Here is an 18,632-nt window from a genome sequence, read left to right as displayed (position 1 = left end):
TTTATCTTCATTTTAAGTATTTAATTGGTATTGATAATCTTCGTACTCAACTTTTTTTGAAAAAATAAAAATAAAATTTATTTTTTAACTTTTTTATTTTTATTTTGATATTTAAATAATTTTTTATAAATATATATTAATATACATTTTTTAAATAAAATATATATTAATTTTAAATATTCTAAAATAATATTTTATATTATTTAAAAATATATTTATTTAATATATATATAAATATATATAAGTTACGAGTACGAAACATGTATTATATTACTCATCTTATCCTTCGATTCTCATATCAAATAAAAATTTGAAATTATACTCATTCTCATCCTTATTTATACAATGCAATACTAATCTCTATCTTCATTTGAATAAAAAATTTGAGTTTCTTTTATTATTTTTGAGTTTGTAACACATTATTATATTAAATAATATACTTTTTTATGTAAGAGATCGCATTTTATTTAAAAATAAAAAAAGAAATTACAAATATTAAATAAAAAACTCTAAATTTATTTAATATTATTTTTTAAGAATAACATCGATGAAAATTTAGATTATATTAGCCTTAATTCTTAAACGGAACGTATAAATATAACAAATAAAACCATATGACAATTTTATTAACTTCCATTTTTTATTTAAAATTTGTTAAAATTTGATCTTTATAACTAGAATTAGTCTAATACACTTTACCAACCGATCCTTAAAATTAAAATTTTAACTTTGATTAAATCATAATAATTAAAATTAAAATTTTCAATAATTTATAAAATTATCACTAAATTAAAAATCTAACACTTAAAAAAATATCATTAATCAAACTAACTAAATATCGAAGAAAAGAAAATTAAACTAGTACAATTTAAAAATTTTTTCTCTTTGGTTAGGTCTGAAAATTAGGTAAAAAGTCTAAACAATTAGCATCTCAACGTGGAAAAAGAAACAGGAATTAATTACAAAAAAAAAGCCAAGCGTTGATTTATCGCAGTCTAATTCGAATTTAATAAATTTTAACTTGAATTAATTTTATAAGATCAATTTTTTTTTTAAATTAGGTTCGAGGTAGATCAGATCGATATTATTAACAAAAAAATTAGAATCAAATCAAATTCGAGTTTTAGATAAATTTGATTTGATCTTATATTATATTTAAAATTATTTTTTTATTATTTATTTAATTTTTTATTTATATATAATTATATTTTTAAAAATAATAATTTATTAATTTCGAATTGAAACAGATATAATTTATATAATATCATATTAAATCAAATTCAAATATAAAAAATAATAAAAAAATTTTAAATCAAATTAAATTTAAATTTTAAAATTATAAAATTAGATGAAATTTGATACAAATAAAAATCTACTTCCGATTCGATACGTTATTAACCCTAGATTTATCGTTCCATATACCCTCTGTATGTTGTCTATCGGCTACGCCTTACGGTTTGACGTTGACCTGATTCACCCTTTACGTGGACGTACCTTGCAGAGAAACCTTTGAGGTTTTGGGGCATTGGATTCTCGCTAATATTTGCGTTACTTGGACATTTTCACGAGTTTCGTATGCTTCCGTTTGTGACGGTGCTTTTTTTTAGAGACGGCGAGGATCGAATCAGAATAAATTTTTATTTGTTTTGAATTTGATCTAATTTAATGATTATTTTATATTTAAATTTAATTTGATGTTATATAAAATTATATTTAATTTGATTTAATTTAAAATTAATAAAATATTATTTTTAATATAAATATAAAATTAAATAAATAATTAAAAAATTATATATATATATATATATATATATACAGAATCCAAACGAAAAAAATTTACCAAAAATCTGATTTCGATTTTATTTTACTATAATTCGATTCAAAATTTATTAAAAAAATTGATCTTTCAAATAAATCAAAATTTATTAAAAATAAATTAAACTAGCATCTGTACTTCTCTCGAAGGCAGAACGCTCTTTTACCGATGCATTTTTACATCTCATAATTTTGGCAAGTCGCTTAACGCCGTTCATTTTCGACGTAACAGCGTTCGATCCATGAGATCTAGTACAAAAATTGATCTCAGACTGCAAAGAAACGTACAAATCATGAATTTGAAGTTATTCACGTACAGTCAATTTAACTCAATTCTATTCAGGATTATACCAAACATCAGAGATAACACGTGAACGATAAAAGCAAGAATCACGCATTTGACTTAAAATATGAAGATGCAAAACCAAGAAAGAAAATCTTTTTTTTTTCCTCGTTTTTCTTTTCCAACCCAAAATCTCGCCGCTCTACTCCCTTATTATTAGTTAGATCGAACAAATTTTGAATTTAAGTATTTTTATCAAATTTAGTTTCATTTGTCGAGTAAGTTAAATTCAAATATTTTAATACTTAATTTTAATAATTCATGAATTTTTTATATTTTATTATATATTTTATTATTTTAATTAAAAATTATAATTTTATACGTGTATATATATAAATTTGAGTTTAAATTCAAATATAATTAATCAGAGATTAAATATAAAAATTAAATTTATTTTTTATTCAATAAATGTGATCATTTAATTTTAATTTTAAATTAAAATTAATTTTAAATATTAAATTTTGAGTTAAATTCGAACTTTTTACTTGTATTATCATATTTTAAAAGAAAATTTTCGACGGTTGAAGCTATGCTTTGAACGGACTTTTTAAGAGACCAATTAAAACTAATCTGGCATAACCCGGTCCATGCACAGGATTATCAACAACCAACCCAGCCGGAACAAGAGATATTCTGTTGCCTTCTTTATGGAATTTTAAGTGAAGTTGACTTGTGCATCTGGCAGTTTTATATGCCCACTTTAAACGAATGGCGAATACATGGTCAAAAAGAATATGAATAATAATAAATATTATTTATTATTATTGGATGAAGCTTTTGGTGCAGCGGCAATTCCTCGTTTGGTCGACACTTATAGGGATCTAGGGTTTAGAATGATCATAATTACATTGGTTTCTACCATTAAATAATTCAACAATATCGATAGTAGCAACCAAAAGAAAATGGCCAAATTCAATGGCTGATATGGTGACAACCTTTTTTTCTTCAAAAGAAGAGATGATTTTTCATTTTAATTTTTCAAATTCTTTTTATGGTAACCACGTTTAATGGATGGATATAGTCTTCTTGAAGAATTTGGCGACTCAACAGAGCCATTGGTCCTTTGCTTCTTTTCACATTTGAAAAACTCTGCCTTTTCACTGTCAAAGCCCATCACTTTGAGTCATTTCACTACCTACACTGACAAAACCATTCGTCATATTTGGACAATTTGGGTGTTTTTGGCAGCTTTTAAGGAGTTTCTGCAAATGGCTTTTTGAGTCTTCTGTTTTTTCTTAACTGGGTTTTTAGCAACAACCCCTTTTTCTTTTCCAACATTTTGATGGTATTGAGGACTGTGAGAGAGAAAAAAATGATTAGTTTTAAGCAGTTTTGGACAGAGAAGACGTTGGTTGGACTTGGACTGGGGCAGTTTCTGTCTCTTCTGATCACTTCTACTGGCTTCTCTTCCTCTGAACTCGCTAAAAAAGGTTTCTTTTTGCTTAATCTGTATTCTTTTTTGGTATTTTCTTTTGGTTTTGTCAATATTGATCATACTGAAATGTAACCTTTAATGAGATGAGAAATTGGTTAAGAATTGACAAATAAATATAATTCAATTAGTTTCATTTGATTTCTAGCTTTAAATCTTTACTTAATTTAATTGATTATAGAGTTTTAAACTTGTTGATGTGTTTCTTGTGCTAATTGATGGCAAAGAGTGGAGCTTTTTTCTCACATAAAAGTCTTATAGATTTTTAAAAGGTTCTTGTTCAAAATATTAGATTAAAAAAGACTGAATTTTTTGTTTTACCAACTATATTTCTTGTTTTAGTTTGAATATTTTCTTCCGAGTGCTCTCCTTGTTTTTACTCATTGTCCATTAAATTTGATATCTGTGTTTTGACAACTGTTCTTTTCTTCTGAGGAATGTGAGGTCTATTGTCTGATGTTTGTTGCCACTTGCCACAGCTTGCTCTATGTTCTAGTAGATTGTCAAAGCTCAAAAGCAAAGTTAGAAAAAGAAAGAATAGTGCATTCACATGGTTTTCGAATTATATAGCATCATTTGATTATTCATTCAAAGATAATTTTCCATGTGTTTAGTGATCTCACCCCATTGATCATTTATTTCTCTGTTTTATTGTGTATCTTAGGAATTGATGCACCAACATCTCAGTCTTTTCTAAATTATGTACTCTTGACTATTGTCTATGGAAGTGTCATGCTTTACAGAAGGCAAGCACTTAAGGTATTTCTTTGCTTGGCCATCTCTTCTTCTCAACTTTGAGTGGATTTGGAATGTGTGTAGAATTTGATCGCATGCCTCCTTTTCGGGTTAAGTATTTATTATTAGGGATTATGATTTGTGATGGTATGTCCTCGGCAGTTATGCACCCAAGCAATGCTTGTAGCAACAAAGATCATGTAAACATAAACTTCTGTAAAGTAGTGGTTTTATATGTAATCAAAATATCAGTCATGAATGCAAAGAGGGCAACTAATAAAGTAGTGGTTAAAGGTTTTTGAGATATCTAATGGACTATGCTATATGCCTTAGCAAGTGGCCGCTAGTTGAATAATCTGGCTTTGGTTACTTTTTCCTAGATAGATGAATATAACCATTATAGGCTTAAAAATTCATGTGTTTGGTGCCCTTTTCCGCTACTTCAAGTATAAAAGAAACAGGTTAGGATGGGTTTGAGGTAGGTTTTGTTTTTTTAATGCTTTCTATCAAGGATTTCTTTTCCCTTTTTATTTTCAAATTTGATGCCTTAAGTTTGGCTGCTTTATTTGGAATTTGTGCAGGCAAAATGGTATTATTACGTTGTTCTTGGTTTGGTAGATGTAGAGGCCAATTATCTTGGTAAGTGTATCGTGTCCTTCCAATGAACTTCGCTGATTTGATATGTCTTGCTACACAAAATTTTCATTTTCTTAATTATTTTTATTTAAGACTAAACTTATTTTCTTACTTAAAAACCAAAAGACATGTGGGACCAGAAAACTTTTGATAAATTGTGGACTTTGAGCTTAATTGATTGATAGAGATGTCTTAAGCAGAAACTTTATTGCTTCTCTCCCTAGTTGATTTTGCTTTGTAAAACCTTCTATAGTTAATCATGATAGATACTCTTATAATTTAACCAAGTCTGTCTGCAAGGTGTTTGTTTATTTGAGTATATTTTTGCTATGAATGATTGAAAGAACGAGTAGCTAAACATATGAAATTACAAGTTAGTATTAAACCATAAATTCAACACTCACGTTGATGCTGTTAATCTGGAGTTCAGTTTAGATTGTGAATAGTTTTTGTTTATGTATAGTAACCTCAAATGCAATTTACTGGAATCAGTACAGAAGCTTATGATGCAGAACTCATTTGAAACGGTTGTGTATTACCCTGTAGCACTCTGAGTCGCCTTTTTTACAAGGAAAAATTTTTGCTTAGGAGTTTTTTGTATATCTGTCAGAAAATATTTGTATGTGAAAATCGATTAATCTTTACTTTTGTTAATTGACCGTCACTTCATGTGCAGTGGTGAAGGCCTATCAGTACGCATCTATAACAAGTGTCATGCTGCTGGATTGTTGGTCTATCCCATCTGTCATGCTTCTTACCTTTATTTTCCTGAAAACAAAGTACAGATTCAGAAAGATAGCTGGTGTGATTGTATGTGTTGCTGGTCTTGTTATGGTCGTTTTTTCAGATGTTCATTCAGGTGACCGATCAGGTATAGTTTTGGTATTTGCTGCCTTTTTTATACACTTTTTTCAATCTCCATATTAGTGTTGCAATTGTGGAACTGGTTCTCCCATTGCTCCTTTGTTTACTGTTACCTTTTGGCTGATCTTCATAATTATGAATTTTGTCCAATGCTAAGGCACAGGCATGTGGTCAACCTTTCCTGTATTTTCATGGATTTTTATTTTCACCATAAACTACATATTGCCACTATCTATTTTAGTTTATTTTAAGGCATTAAGATGGATCAATATGGGGCATATTATGATTTGAGAACTACTATTCTGGGTTTTAGGAGGCAGCAACCCTCGCAAAGGAGATTTACTTGTCATTACTGGGGCAACACTCTATGCCATTAGTAACGTCAGTGAGGTAAATTATGTTTATGTTTATCCACTGGAAAGCTCAGATAATTCTTATCCTCTTCTCAATATAGCACATTTCTATACTGATAATGACAAAACATAGTGAAAAATAAATATTGCTTTGCATGATTGTTATTGTAAATGTAACACCTGAAATCATCGGTCCCTGTCACCTACATCATTTGACAATCTTTATGATTTTCACACATCCAAAGTTTTTCCTTTGTCTCTCCCTCCAATCCCCCCCACCCTGTTTTTTACTTTACGTTTTTTTTTTTTACCTTTTCTTGTTCTCCATTAGCCCCATTTCATTCTGCTGCTCTTTTCCTCTTTGTATACCTCCCTCCTTGGCTTCGATCTTAGAAGCCCCCGATTTTATATTTTGTTTGTCGTCAGCAGTTTTTCTCCCATTTGATGCCCCTCTGCTGAGAGAAAATCAGGATCTGTTGAAACTTGTGGTTTGTGTTCTTTTGTTTTTAGCTGCTTCTGCCCATAGCTTTTTCTATCACAAATATACTTCGGTAAGCAAGTTTTTTCTATTTAGTTACTTACATAATGTTAAAAGTTGAAATGTCCATTGTTCTAATTTTATTTTGAAATCAACTTCAGTAGTTTTCCAGTCTTCTGATTTAAATGACCCTAATTTCTCTTTTTTTTATACTCTCTCTACCGTATCCCACTTCCATTGCTCTCTGTGTCTGCTAATCACTGCCTCAAGTTTCTTTTTACCAATCAGATTTGAAGATGGATTTTCAAATGTGGAATTGTTTTGTTTTATGGCCTGACGAATGACTACTATTTTGTACATTGAAATTGTTTTGTCAATCATTCTTACCCTACTGGATATAGCCCGTTGAGGGCTTTGATCTCTCTCTCTCTCTCTCTCTCTCTTTCTCTCTGCTAATAATTGCCTCACATATAAGTTTACCTATCAGGTTTAAAGATAGATTTTCAAATGTGAAATAATTTTGTTTTATGGTTTGAAGAATGACCATTATCTGTAAATGAAGTTGCCTTAACAATCATTATTAGTCTACTGGCTGCAGCTCGTACAAAGCTCAAAGTATTGTATCCTTTTATCTTATGTTGTTCTCTCCTAGCGTCTGTGTGTACAGCAGTTGGTTATCTATCATTCTCTGCATCATTATTTGTTTGTTCTTTTGCAGGAGTTTCTTGTGAAGAATGCTGATAGAGTTGAACTCATGTCATTTTTGGGCCTCTTTGGTGCCATTATTAGTGCAATCCAAATGTATCCTTGGTTTCCGAATTTGATTGCTCTTTAATTCAATGACTCCTGACAATTATGGGTTTATATTTCCTTTTATGAAATCTACTGTCCGAATTTTCTCATTGATATGCATCCCAGCTGCACAATGTTAGACAAGTTACAATATCTGACAATGTTAATGCCATCAAGATTTTATTAAAGATATAAAATATGTACAATAGCTGGTTACATATTTCTTTACTGCAATTATATTGTCAATCTGTAACCCTTAATGATGTCTATAGAAGCATAGTTGAACGCAATGAACTCAAATCGATTCGGTGGACAGCTGGTGCTGTAAGTTTCCTCAAAACCTCCAATCTCCCCTCCTCTTTCTCCCTGTGTGCAACCATAATTTGTTTCTACAACTTTGGTTTAAAACTTCTCATATGCATTTGAATTCCCTCATACCTGATATAGGTGTCAAATTTGCGTGTTAGAAATGCTATCTGAGTAAATAAAAAATAAAAAATAAAAAAAGAGAAATGCAACTGACCCTAGCTAAGCCACAATAGTTGATACTAGTTTATTTGACTACAACTTGTTGTCTTGATGAGGTCCAAACTAGTAAGAAGTCTTTGATTTTTTTCTTCTTCTATCACGTTCTTTTTGCACCAGCAAATGGAGCAACATCTACTGATTGCAATTGGATTAAAAATCATCCAGGGGAAAATTATTTTTTGTGATCCTGTGATCCTACTTGGAAGAAATTTTTAGGGAGCTTGTTAGAAATAGTTAAGGTATTTTGGAGCCCTGATGTATGAAGCAGAACCAGGAACTAATTCCTAAGAAGATCACGAAAAGCAACATATGTTTTTTTTATTTGAGTGAATCAAAATCTGGTATCATTATTTCCTGGCATTTTTCTGTTTAGAAGACATGAAGATGATTAGGCAGGAATACAGGATCAAATAATGTGTTGTAAAAACTAGATGACACTAAATGTTTCAATTGATAACTTTACGGCATCCTGTATCTTTTGATGGCGAAAGCTGCTTTTTCTTACCTGTTGTGCATGGGATATATGAAGTTGATATATTGCACACATACATACACACAGTCTCCTGAGCTGATTCTTAATAGGTAGAACAATATCAATAAACTGGAGGTTGTCATTTCAGTTTAGGTGTGCATAAAAGCTCGAGTTTTTGTTTTCTTAATGTACTTTGATTATTCTTTTTGTTTTTTCAGGCATTTCCATTTTTTGGATTTTCATTGGCTATGTTTCTGTTTTATTCATTTGTCCCGGTGTTACTTAAGGTATGAAAACTGCAATTTAAGATTTCATATAATGTATATCTTTTCCCGCTAAATGACCACAAATATGCTCAAGCAAGGTGGTGAAGAGCCAGAAACCGGAACAAGGATAGTTTGTAAACTGTTATTGTTCTATTGTATTAGCAAATCCATTAGTGTTTCTTTTAATTACATAAAAAAGAAAAAGGAAAATTTGAGGCTTTTCGTTCATTTTTGTTCTTTAAAGTTTTAGCCCCATGTTGACTTATTATTTTGGTTACACCCAATGCCTCTCAGCCGTAGTCAATGCTTAATTTTAAGTTTTCATTAGTTGGAAGAACTCAAATTAGTGTCACTTCTTTTGGTATACTTTTCTCCTAATATTTAAATTATATTGTTTTGTTATTTGGTATATATAAAGTTTATCCGACTGATTCAGATTAGTGATACAAGTTTCATAATGACAGATTTTGGTGGTATGAGTGCATAAAGACATCATGGTGAATGCTCTGTGGAAATGCATTCTCTTGTTATAGTTGTAAGAATCCATGATTTTAGGATCCAAAAATTTCTAAGCAATATAGCTCTATCCAACTTGTCTAGGAGATACAGGGATGCATGTTTTTCTTGTTATAGTTGTCAGAATCCATGATTTTATGATCCAAAAATTTCTAAGCAATCTAGCGCTATCCAACTTGTCCAGGAGATACAGGGATATATGTTTTTCTTTTATCAAACTTTATATTAATGGGATAAACTCTCCAGCATTATTCTAATTAACATCTAATATTTCTTGACAATCTTCTGAATATCGGTTTTCGTCCTTGCAGATTAGTGGTTCCACAATGCTCAATCTCTCTTTGCTAACCTCAGACATGTGGGCCGTCGTAATCCGCATTTTTGCTTACCATGAGAAGGTTGGCAATCAAAATTATATTTTTTATTTTAAATATTGAGATTGAATTCAAGTCCAAATGTGATAGACCGAGGATCAGTTTTCTGATAACATTTATCCTCCTCAGGTTGATTGGATGTACTTTTTAGCCTTTGTTGCAGTAGCTGTTGGACTTATTATTTATTCTGGGTAAGTAAGTTTGCAATCCAAACTCTTTAGTTTCCGATTTTGTAACAGACTGAAGGAGAATAGTTGTGTTTTTGCTTGTTATGTCTAGTATGATTTGTTGTCTGTTTCGTCGTAATTGTCTGATTCTTCAGTAGTAAGTCAGAAAAGCTGTTTGGCAATTCAGCTATGAACCATGAGAAAGTTTATGTACATGGTCATGTATATTGCCAATTCCTCTTATTATAGGGGTGACAAGGAAGAGGATCAACGCCGAGCTGGTGTTGCTGATGAAGATGCTGAAAGAAGCAAGCATTTTGATGAGGAGGCTGGTTGTGACAACCTCAATCGCGGAACTATGGCTGGAAGCTCGAAAACCGGGGATACTAGCAAGCATGATTATACCACTAGCATCGAAGGAAGGGGAATTGTTGAGAACCAGAACATTGGATAAGATGTGCAAGGGAAGAAATCATGATGTATTGTTCTTTGGAATAGGGAGGCTATCTACCATAGGACATGTTTGGGACCTTAAAGGTAATTGTAAATGAGTAATTGCTGTTCTCATTTTCATTTTAGGGCTTCACCTATTTCATTCCTCTTTCACTTGGAGCACAAGATATAGGTCAATGGCTACTATTACAAATGTTGCATGTTTTGAAAAACTATTGAATAGGTTATTTCCTTATGATTTATAGGCAAATGCAATTATTGTTAAACTAAGAATGTTAAAAATTTGATTTAACCTGAATTAAACGGATCGAATTGATTTAATTTAATTAATTAATCGATCAAGTCTAATTTAAACAATAGAAGGTAAAAGAATAAAAAAATTTATTGTTACATTTAAGAAAATACTGTATTTCTTAATTTCTGTTTGATTATCTTATATAATATCCAAGAAATGACTAACAAGGACCTTGAAATGTCATTTTGGTAAATAAAATATTCGTGGTCGGTTAATTTGCTCTCCATTCACTCATATGCCAAAATGCAGTTGTTGCTAGCTCTGGTCGCCATTGCTGAGTTGATAAGCAAATTTGGGTCAGCAACATTCCAAAGGCATTTGAGTTACAAAGCTATGTATCATGTCCTCACCTATTTTATTGATCTCATCTTGAATGGCCACTAAAAGTAAAGGTTTGGGGGCAGGCATCAACTGGAAACGTGTACAAGATGTCAGGTTTAACCACCCATTTATTATTACATCAAACAACCGGAATCAATCAATACGACAATATGAACATGATTCCAAGGTAAACCAATGGAAATACCTCCTTATCAATGAAAACTAGGCACTACGTAACTTTATTGCATTGGAATACCTCCCTTTTTCTGTGGATTCACTCGGATTAATATTTGTTCTATTCCACTAGTAAAGCGAAGAATTCGACTCAGAAGGAAAAAAAAAAAAAAGTAGATCTAGTAGTTCTTCCATTCGTGCCTCATAAAAAGAACTAGCAGGTTGATGGATCATTACCTTGATGATATAACATAAACTGTCATACTGGCAACCCGTAATGAGACCTCATAAAAAATTTCCGGTTTAACAGCTCACCAACCTCTACGAACAGTTTCCTTTTCTGCTTCATTTAGTGCCATTGCTCAGGTTTGAATGGAAAACGATAAGTCCGTACTTCCACTCCGGAGAAAATTCTTACATCGCCAAAACTATCAAACTCCGATCAAATTAGTTGCCTATATAGCAAAGTAAAGCATCCAAATTCGAACTTCTACAGTTCCATGTTAGTGGACGATTTATAAATTCGAAAAATCTCAAAAAATTTGTAAATCCTTTTATAAATCGATGGTTTACTATGATCTTAAAAATGAGATAATCTCCCCCTACTCTTAAACTTATTTATACCCAAAAAAAAAAATGCAATGCCTTAGATTGCTGCTCAAATAGATAATGAATATCAATGTTGCAAACAAGGGCGGATGGTAAGCATGACGAGGGGACTAAGGCCCCTCAAGATTTTTGAAAACTCTATTTTATTCATATATGGATTTGTATAATTTTATCTTGTATTTTCAATTTTATATCAAAAAAATTTATCCATTACGAAGTTATTTTTCTACCATTTAAATAATTTGGTTATTGACAGAATCCAGAATAAGAATGTTTTAGTTGGATCTTTTACTGAAGAATGTGAAGGAAACATTGTTCATCTATGGACTTAACATACATTTATAGCTTTAGATAATGTAATGATTTATATGAATATGCTAAAAAAAGTTCTGATTTGTCACTTAAAGCTTACTGCAAAATCCATGCTTTTCTTTAGTTCTCTCCTTTTGGTGCCCTCTATGCTTGGGTATATAATATAATCAGAGTTAATTACATTTTTTTTTTACATTTTTCTGAAAATACATTTATTTTTTTAAAAAATATAAATTGGTTTATAAAAATTAAAATATATAATTTATATCATGAACTTTTAAATTATTTATAATTTTAATCTAAAATTTAATATTATTAACTTAACTCTTCTATATAGTATTTAATCAATATAATTTTGCTATATACATATTATTTATTAAATAAAAATATTAAATATTTTGTAAAAACTTATGTAAATGTCATCTAGATATCTCATGACAAATAATAATTGAACTATTCTATATAATTTTTACTATTCAGATAAAATAGTATTTTTCAATTTATATTGAAAAAATGTTAATAATATATATATATATATATAATGAGCACATAATTTTATAATATTTATCAAATGTTATATATATATATATATAAATTGACATTATTAGTAAGATTAGAATTTAGATTAACATAACATATAATTTAAAAGTACGGTGCAAATTGTACATTTTAATTCTTTAAGCACCAATTTATTCATTTTTTAAAATTTAAGTACTAAAAGTATAATTAACTCTAATTATAATCATTAATAATTTCATCAACCGCAAGAAATTAAAAATAAAAAGAAAAACTTAAATGATACAGTTTTTTAAAGTTTAAGGAACAAATCGTGAATGTTGTTCTTCAAATACCAAATTATTCATTTTTTTCTCAAAATTTAGATAAAAAAAATGTAATTAACCTTTTTGATAATTATCCATCTCCTGTTCAGCCTGATACCATCATAGTAGCCTTTATAAAGTGAAAATTGTGGTGTTCATCATAGCAGCCCTTCGTAAATATACTGAAATTAATACTATTGCTGATGGGAAAATAAATGATGGAAAAATGAATGATTAGATTTATTATTGCATAGTGTGGCCAACCATTCTACAAATACTCAACATGTGAAAGAAAAAATATATATATTTATATGGAAGAATGAGAAAAAAAAAAAAAGAAAGAAGAAAAAACAAGGAACTGAGAAAGATTGTCCTCACTACTAACACAATTTCACTAACTGCTCAAACCAGCAATGAACCAAACGACTCCTGTGGCCCGAACAGTGCAATAGCTTAAGCAAGAACGAGAAATAATGAAATGAATAAACACGGATCACGTCAGGCCACTGCCAAGAGAATGTGTGACTTCAAAATTACAGCTTCGACTCGGACGGCGACACCTGGGTTTGCTAATTCAATTTCTTTTACTCTGTATCACAAGCATGTATGTAACTTACTCGTCTAGGGAAGCAACTCGTTCTGATCGATAACCACCACTGTATGGCTGTTGAGAATAGCCACCAGAACCCATCATAGGGTTATAACTGGCAGGCATTCCGGTTTGCGGTTGCATGTCCCTGTAACCATCTCTTCTGTAGCGGTCTTCATAGTCTCTTGGATAACGATCTCCATCACGACTGTCTGAATCCCCATATCTGCCATACTGCTCATCATCTCTATAGCCATAATCCCTGTCTCTTCCATAACCATTCTGGTCATCATCCCTGCTTCCGTAATGATCATATTCGTATCTGTTGCCATATCCCCCTAAGTCTGGCCTATACATTCCACCAGTTGTGTTTTGAAACCTGTAGAACAAACGGTTATAGATTATGGAAGAATTCTACATTTCCATTCATTTATATTCTCATATATAAAGCAATTTTGAGGGAAAATTTAAAACACATTGCCTTTGGGACAACAAATTTAAATCAAACACATCCCAATGATCATAAGCAAGAAATGTCATCAGAACTTACAGAAATGGAACTCAAATAAAAAAGACACAGTATCATCTATAAAGTTAATACCATATTTCACCAATATCATTTATAGCAATAGAGATTTAAGACCACAGCTGAAGATACAAAATTATAAGTGGAAGACAGAGATAGGACCATGCTACACATCTCAGAAAGATACCAAATAGACATAAAGCAGGAAAGAGATCAAATTTGATTTCACTGGTGAAAGGATCAACAATAAAAATCCCACGAGACCCATATTAATGGCAATAATGGTGAGAAAACACCAGCATCTTTGGAGACAAAAACCATTTTAAGCAATCTCATTCCATGGACCTTGACATCAAAGATATTTCCAACTGACACTCACATGCATAAAACATGGATGTCTCTGAATTGCTATGTGAACAACATATACCACATAACAACTTGAACTTTCCTACTGAACAATGGAAAAAGCTATCCCATTCGATAACACAAAAAAATGTGATCAGAAATCCAAGTGCAAGAGAAAGTGCATGTGCATATGCGCATGCTTGCATGTACTTATCATGCTGAAAGTATGTATGCTCTTGCACGCATGTACTTGTCTTGTTGAAAGACACGTAAATATCATGTTGAAAGTACACATGCTCATGCACAAGTGATGTGATGTTGAAAACTGGATAAAATCAAATAAGCATCAATTTTGTCAATGCTGGTGATTGAAACACTTATTGGGGAGGGCGGTTGAGCACAAAAAGGAGATCAAAACATAAATGCATTTTTTGCCGACTCACTTATCCCTGTTAGCTGCAGCCTTTTGTCTTACTTGAATTATTCTTTCTTTATCATTTACTAGGGCTACAAGGCTCTGAGATTTTTTTCAGACGCTGCTACCTTGGTCCCTTCCACTGGAATCAATATACTGAAAATCAGACAAAGTCTGTAACATGAGAAAAATTATTTAATTAGACCAAAACATTTACATACAGTGAGCTCAGATTGCATCATCAGCACAGCATGCAAAGTTGTAATATAGCACCAAGAAACATCAATTACCGATACTTGATACGCATGTTCTCTTATGTCATCTATGACACGCTCCGATCCATGGGCAACAAGGTAGTCCAAAACAGTCAGAGCCTGAAGCTCAATAAAGCAAATACCTTAGTATATTGGTATATTTTAATGTGGGGGGGGGGGGGGGAATTGAGGAAAAGTAAAATATATACAGAGAAAACGCAAAGCAAAATATGGTACACAAAATATGTACCACGTCAGAACACAAAGACCATTGCAAACTTGAAGATGTAGATTTAGTGAAAGGATAAATTTTAACAGTTACATGAGATTTTTAGATGACCACTTTTTAAGTTGCAGAGAAAACAAATTGATAGTGAATGCAACTAATCCTTACTGACCTTATAGACATGTCGCCAATTCTTTCCAGTGTCATTTGTACATTTCCAGATTACTGCCATGATCATCTGATACTCATGACTGCATGGATATTCAAAAAATTGAATGTCCTTGTAACAAATAAGTAATGAAAATCATACATAAATTTCTCTCAAGCTTGCTAGTTTCTTGTACCCATTGCAATATCTGCAAGAAGTGATCCATGAGGACCCCAGGGCTCATTGCTAGTAGCATCAAGAACCTGAAAGACAAAAGGAAAAAATAATATTATTTCAAGCAGTTAAATAAAATTTTAATAGTATTACAAGTAATATTGTTACTTTGTTGCACAGAGACCTTTGTTCAAGAATACTATTTCTAATAAATACTTTTGAGGACAATCCCCTCCCCCTGGAAAAAGAAAACAAAGAAAGAAAAGAGTTTGTAACCACTAGATTCAACCAAGATTCAGCTCAACCAACATCAGAGGCAGTTAATCAAACTTCAGAAGACATTTACATTGCAAAATAGGGATCGTTCTTCAGCAAATGTAAGAATCAGTCCTTTTAGTAACCTTCCATTATGAGCCCCCAAACACTCACTCAAAGACTCAAACAGGCAGCCACAGGATGCTCAACAGTTGAGATTAGTAAGCTCTTTCTTCCAAACCAAATTAGCCATTTGTCAGAATGTTATTAGTCCAACGCCATTCCTTATAGTGCTCGGTTAAGAAGTGTCATATGTAGACCGATGACTGGTAGGAAACCACCCCAAATATAACAAAAATATCCATCAAGCTACTAACCCAAAGATTTCATTAACTCTAATTTAGTTCTCACACTTTTTCTCTCCGGTCTCATTTTTCAAAAACAAGAGCATTTTTTTTTTTTCAAAAAAAAAAAAGCATTTTTCTCCCCTTATTGTCACCTCTCCATAATGCAGACAAACAGCATTAACCCTTCCAACTTACCAAAAAAGACTCCCTTTACAAATGTGCACGTGATGGATTCCTTTTATCATCCCATTTCTTCACCTTCTACAAAAACTCACATTCCCCAAGTATTGCTTGTTCTTCCTCCGTTTGCCTCTCCATTTATATTCCATTACTAGAATATGCTACATCATAGAATCAAAATAGCACTTTAATAAATAATATTAAAAGGCCCTCACCTTTTACAACCATAATGTGAATCAAAGTCAGAATCACATTCATAGTTTAATATCTCGGCAATCAACATCAACTAAAACAATATTTAGATAGTTTATTAAATCCCTTGCCAAAGGCAAACATGATTCTGCTAGACGCTACAGTCCATAGATACTTACAATTATGCAACAATTGACTTTTACATTCTCAAATGGACAGAGAACTTTCTAAAAAACATAATCTTACCTTCTGCTCTATTCCAGGAACTTTAAGAACTTTCTTATTAACCTCTCTCTTACTGCAAGAATGAAAAACCAAAAAAAAAAAAAAAATCATTTAACCACTGGTTATAGCAAATACCCAGATGCAGAAATACAACAAATTGATTCACAAGCAGTCAAACTTCCAATCATAGTCTTCTATAGATAATTTTGCTACCAAGATATTGCTTTAAAACTATTAAGTACTTAAAAAAAATTAAACATATTATCATGATAAGGGAATTAGTGTCTAGTGATACACTTACAGGTCTCTAACAGTTTGATCGAAGGCCTTTTTCATCGTTCAAAATGAAGCAGCCCTGTCACGTTAGAGAGAGGGAACAAAGGAAAGATTAGATCTTGAACCATTTTCAGGCACCACAAGGGACTAAAATTAAATGCATCTGAACATATTAACTATAAACATTACAACGAAAAGTCAAAAAATTCAAAAGAAAAAGAAAGATTCAAGGTCATTTACAAGCAATATAATGAAATTAAGCTTGCATAAATTGAAAAGGAGTTAATCTAATAATAAAAGAAGCTAATTGGGATCAAAATTCTATAATTTTGAGAAATATTTTTAACAGCTCCCTTAAGAATAATTGCAAAGAAAAACAATTGATAAATAAATATAAATGTAATTTACAAGAATAAGAAACAGAGCTCCAATCATTCAATAAAAAAAGAGTAACTTTTTAGAACAATTATGAATTCAAAACCACTAAAAATCAATCAAAATGAGGAGAAATTGAGCTAAATTTTGAGAAATGAAAATTATATCTGTAACAAGAGAAAACCATCCAGTTTTTTTAAAAAATAAAATAAAAAACGAATCAGATCCGAATGAAAGAGAACAAAGATAAAAAAAAAAAAAAAAACCTTAACCTGATTGAATCGACATTGAAACCGCAGATCTGACGGCAAAGATAAATAATTTTCCTTTTTTTTAATTTAATTAAATCGATCGTCGCCATTGGATAGAAGAATTTCAAGAGGAAAAGCGCGAAGAGTTCTCTCTACCAACAGACTGATTCAAAATTTCTTATTTGAACTCACAAACCAGAAAGAGAGAAAGAAATGTGCCTTCGTTTCGTTTCGTTTCGTTTCGGCATTTTTTCTTAATTTTTTTTCTCGTTACTTCGGGGGTTTAGAGAAGGAAGGAAGGAATGGAATAAAAAAAGACAGCGCAACTTGCACGCAGAAAATTAAGGGGTTAGTATTTTTTATTTTTTAATTACTATATATATATTTTTTTAAGTATTTAAAGATCTAATAATTAAAAAGCTTTTCTTCTGCATTTGAGCAGCAATAATAGTGATAGCGGGTAAGAATAATAATAGTTTGATTTAGATTCGATTAGGTTTAAATATTTTGAATATTATATAATATTATAAAATTTTAAAATTAAATTTTTATTCTATTCAAATCAAATTTAATTCATTAGATTTAATTTATGGATTTTTAATTTTTAATTTTTTTTTAATTTTTAAATATTATTTTAATATTAAATTTTAATATATTTAAATAAATTTTGATATAAAATTATTATTTTTATTTTTAAAATTTTTAAAATATACATAAAAACTAAAAATATATATATTTCAATTCGATTTAATTTTTTTAATTTTTTAATTTTTTATTTGAATTTAATATATACATTTAATATTTAAATTTAATCCAAATTAAATAAAAAAAATCAATACAAACCAAGTCAAATATTATAATTTCGAATCAATTTTTAATTTTCAAATTTTTTTCTCATTCCTACCTATTTGTATTTGCTTTAGAGTTTGGAGAATAGTAAAAAATAGATTTTACAGTTTTCGCATGACAAGATGCTTCAATATAAAAAATATATAAATTTAATAAAAATAAATAATTATATTTTATATTTGATATGTCTTATATGTATTAAATATAAAATAAATATAAATTTATGAATTAACAAATTTATTAAAAAAC

At 30.4% G+C, this 18,632-nt stretch overlaps 1 protein-coding gene and 1 pseudogene across 3 annotated transcripts; one reads left to right on the top strand and one right to left on the bottom strand.

The window, feature by feature from the left end:
• Nucleotides 1-2,999: 2,999 nt before the first annotated feature.
• LOC111280000 (uncharacterized) lies at nucleotides 3,000-10,490 on the top strand. Of its 2 annotated transcripts, XM_022867128.2 has the most exons (12): nucleotides 3,306-3,588; nucleotides 4,255-4,349; nucleotides 4,907-4,964; nucleotides 5,638-5,653; nucleotides 5,747-5,832; nucleotides 6,139-6,215; nucleotides 7,375-7,457; nucleotides 7,721-7,772; nucleotides 8,667-8,735; nucleotides 9,542-9,628; nucleotides 9,734-9,795; nucleotides 10,021-10,490. In XM_022867128.2, the coding sequence occupies exons 1-12, from the start codon at nucleotides 3,441-3,443 to the stop codon at nucleotides 10,223-10,225; spliced, it is 1,038 nt and encodes a 345-aa protein (XP_022722863.1). In that variant the 5' UTR covers nucleotides 3,306-3,440; the 3' UTR covers nucleotides 10,226-10,490. The 2 variants fall into 2 exon arrangements, with proteins under 2 accessions (XP_022722862.1, XP_022722863.1); XM_022867127.2 differs by having other exon boundaries at nucleotides 3,000-3,588; nucleotides 5,638-5,832.
• Nucleotides 10,491-12,972: 2,482 nt separating this feature from the next.
• LOC111279694 (clathrin interactor EPSIN 2-like) lies at nucleotides 12,973-17,873 on the bottom strand (annotated as a pseudogene). The gene is made up of 8 exons (XR_016334796.1): nucleotides 17,556-17,873; nucleotides 16,934-16,987; nucleotides 16,654-16,705; nucleotides 15,443-15,522; nucleotides 15,284-15,362; nucleotides 14,922-15,005; nucleotides 14,660-14,805; nucleotides 12,973-13,724 (listed from the first exon to the last, which is right to left on the bottom strand). The product of XR_016334796.1 is annotated as a clathrin interactor EPSIN 2-like (transcript).
• Nucleotides 17,874-18,632: the final 759 nt, after the last annotated feature.

Source organism: Durio zibethinus, chromosome 27, assembly GCF_047325235.1.
Source record: "Durio zibethinus cultivar Kanyao isolate XHJ-2024 chromosome 27, ASM4732523v1, whole genome shotgun sequence".
NCBI lineage: Eukaryota > Viridiplantae > Streptophyta > Magnoliopsida > Malvales > Malvaceae > Durio > Durio zibethinus.
Note: the sequence above shows the minus strand (reverse complement) of the source record. Positions and strands in the feature narration are given on the sequence as shown.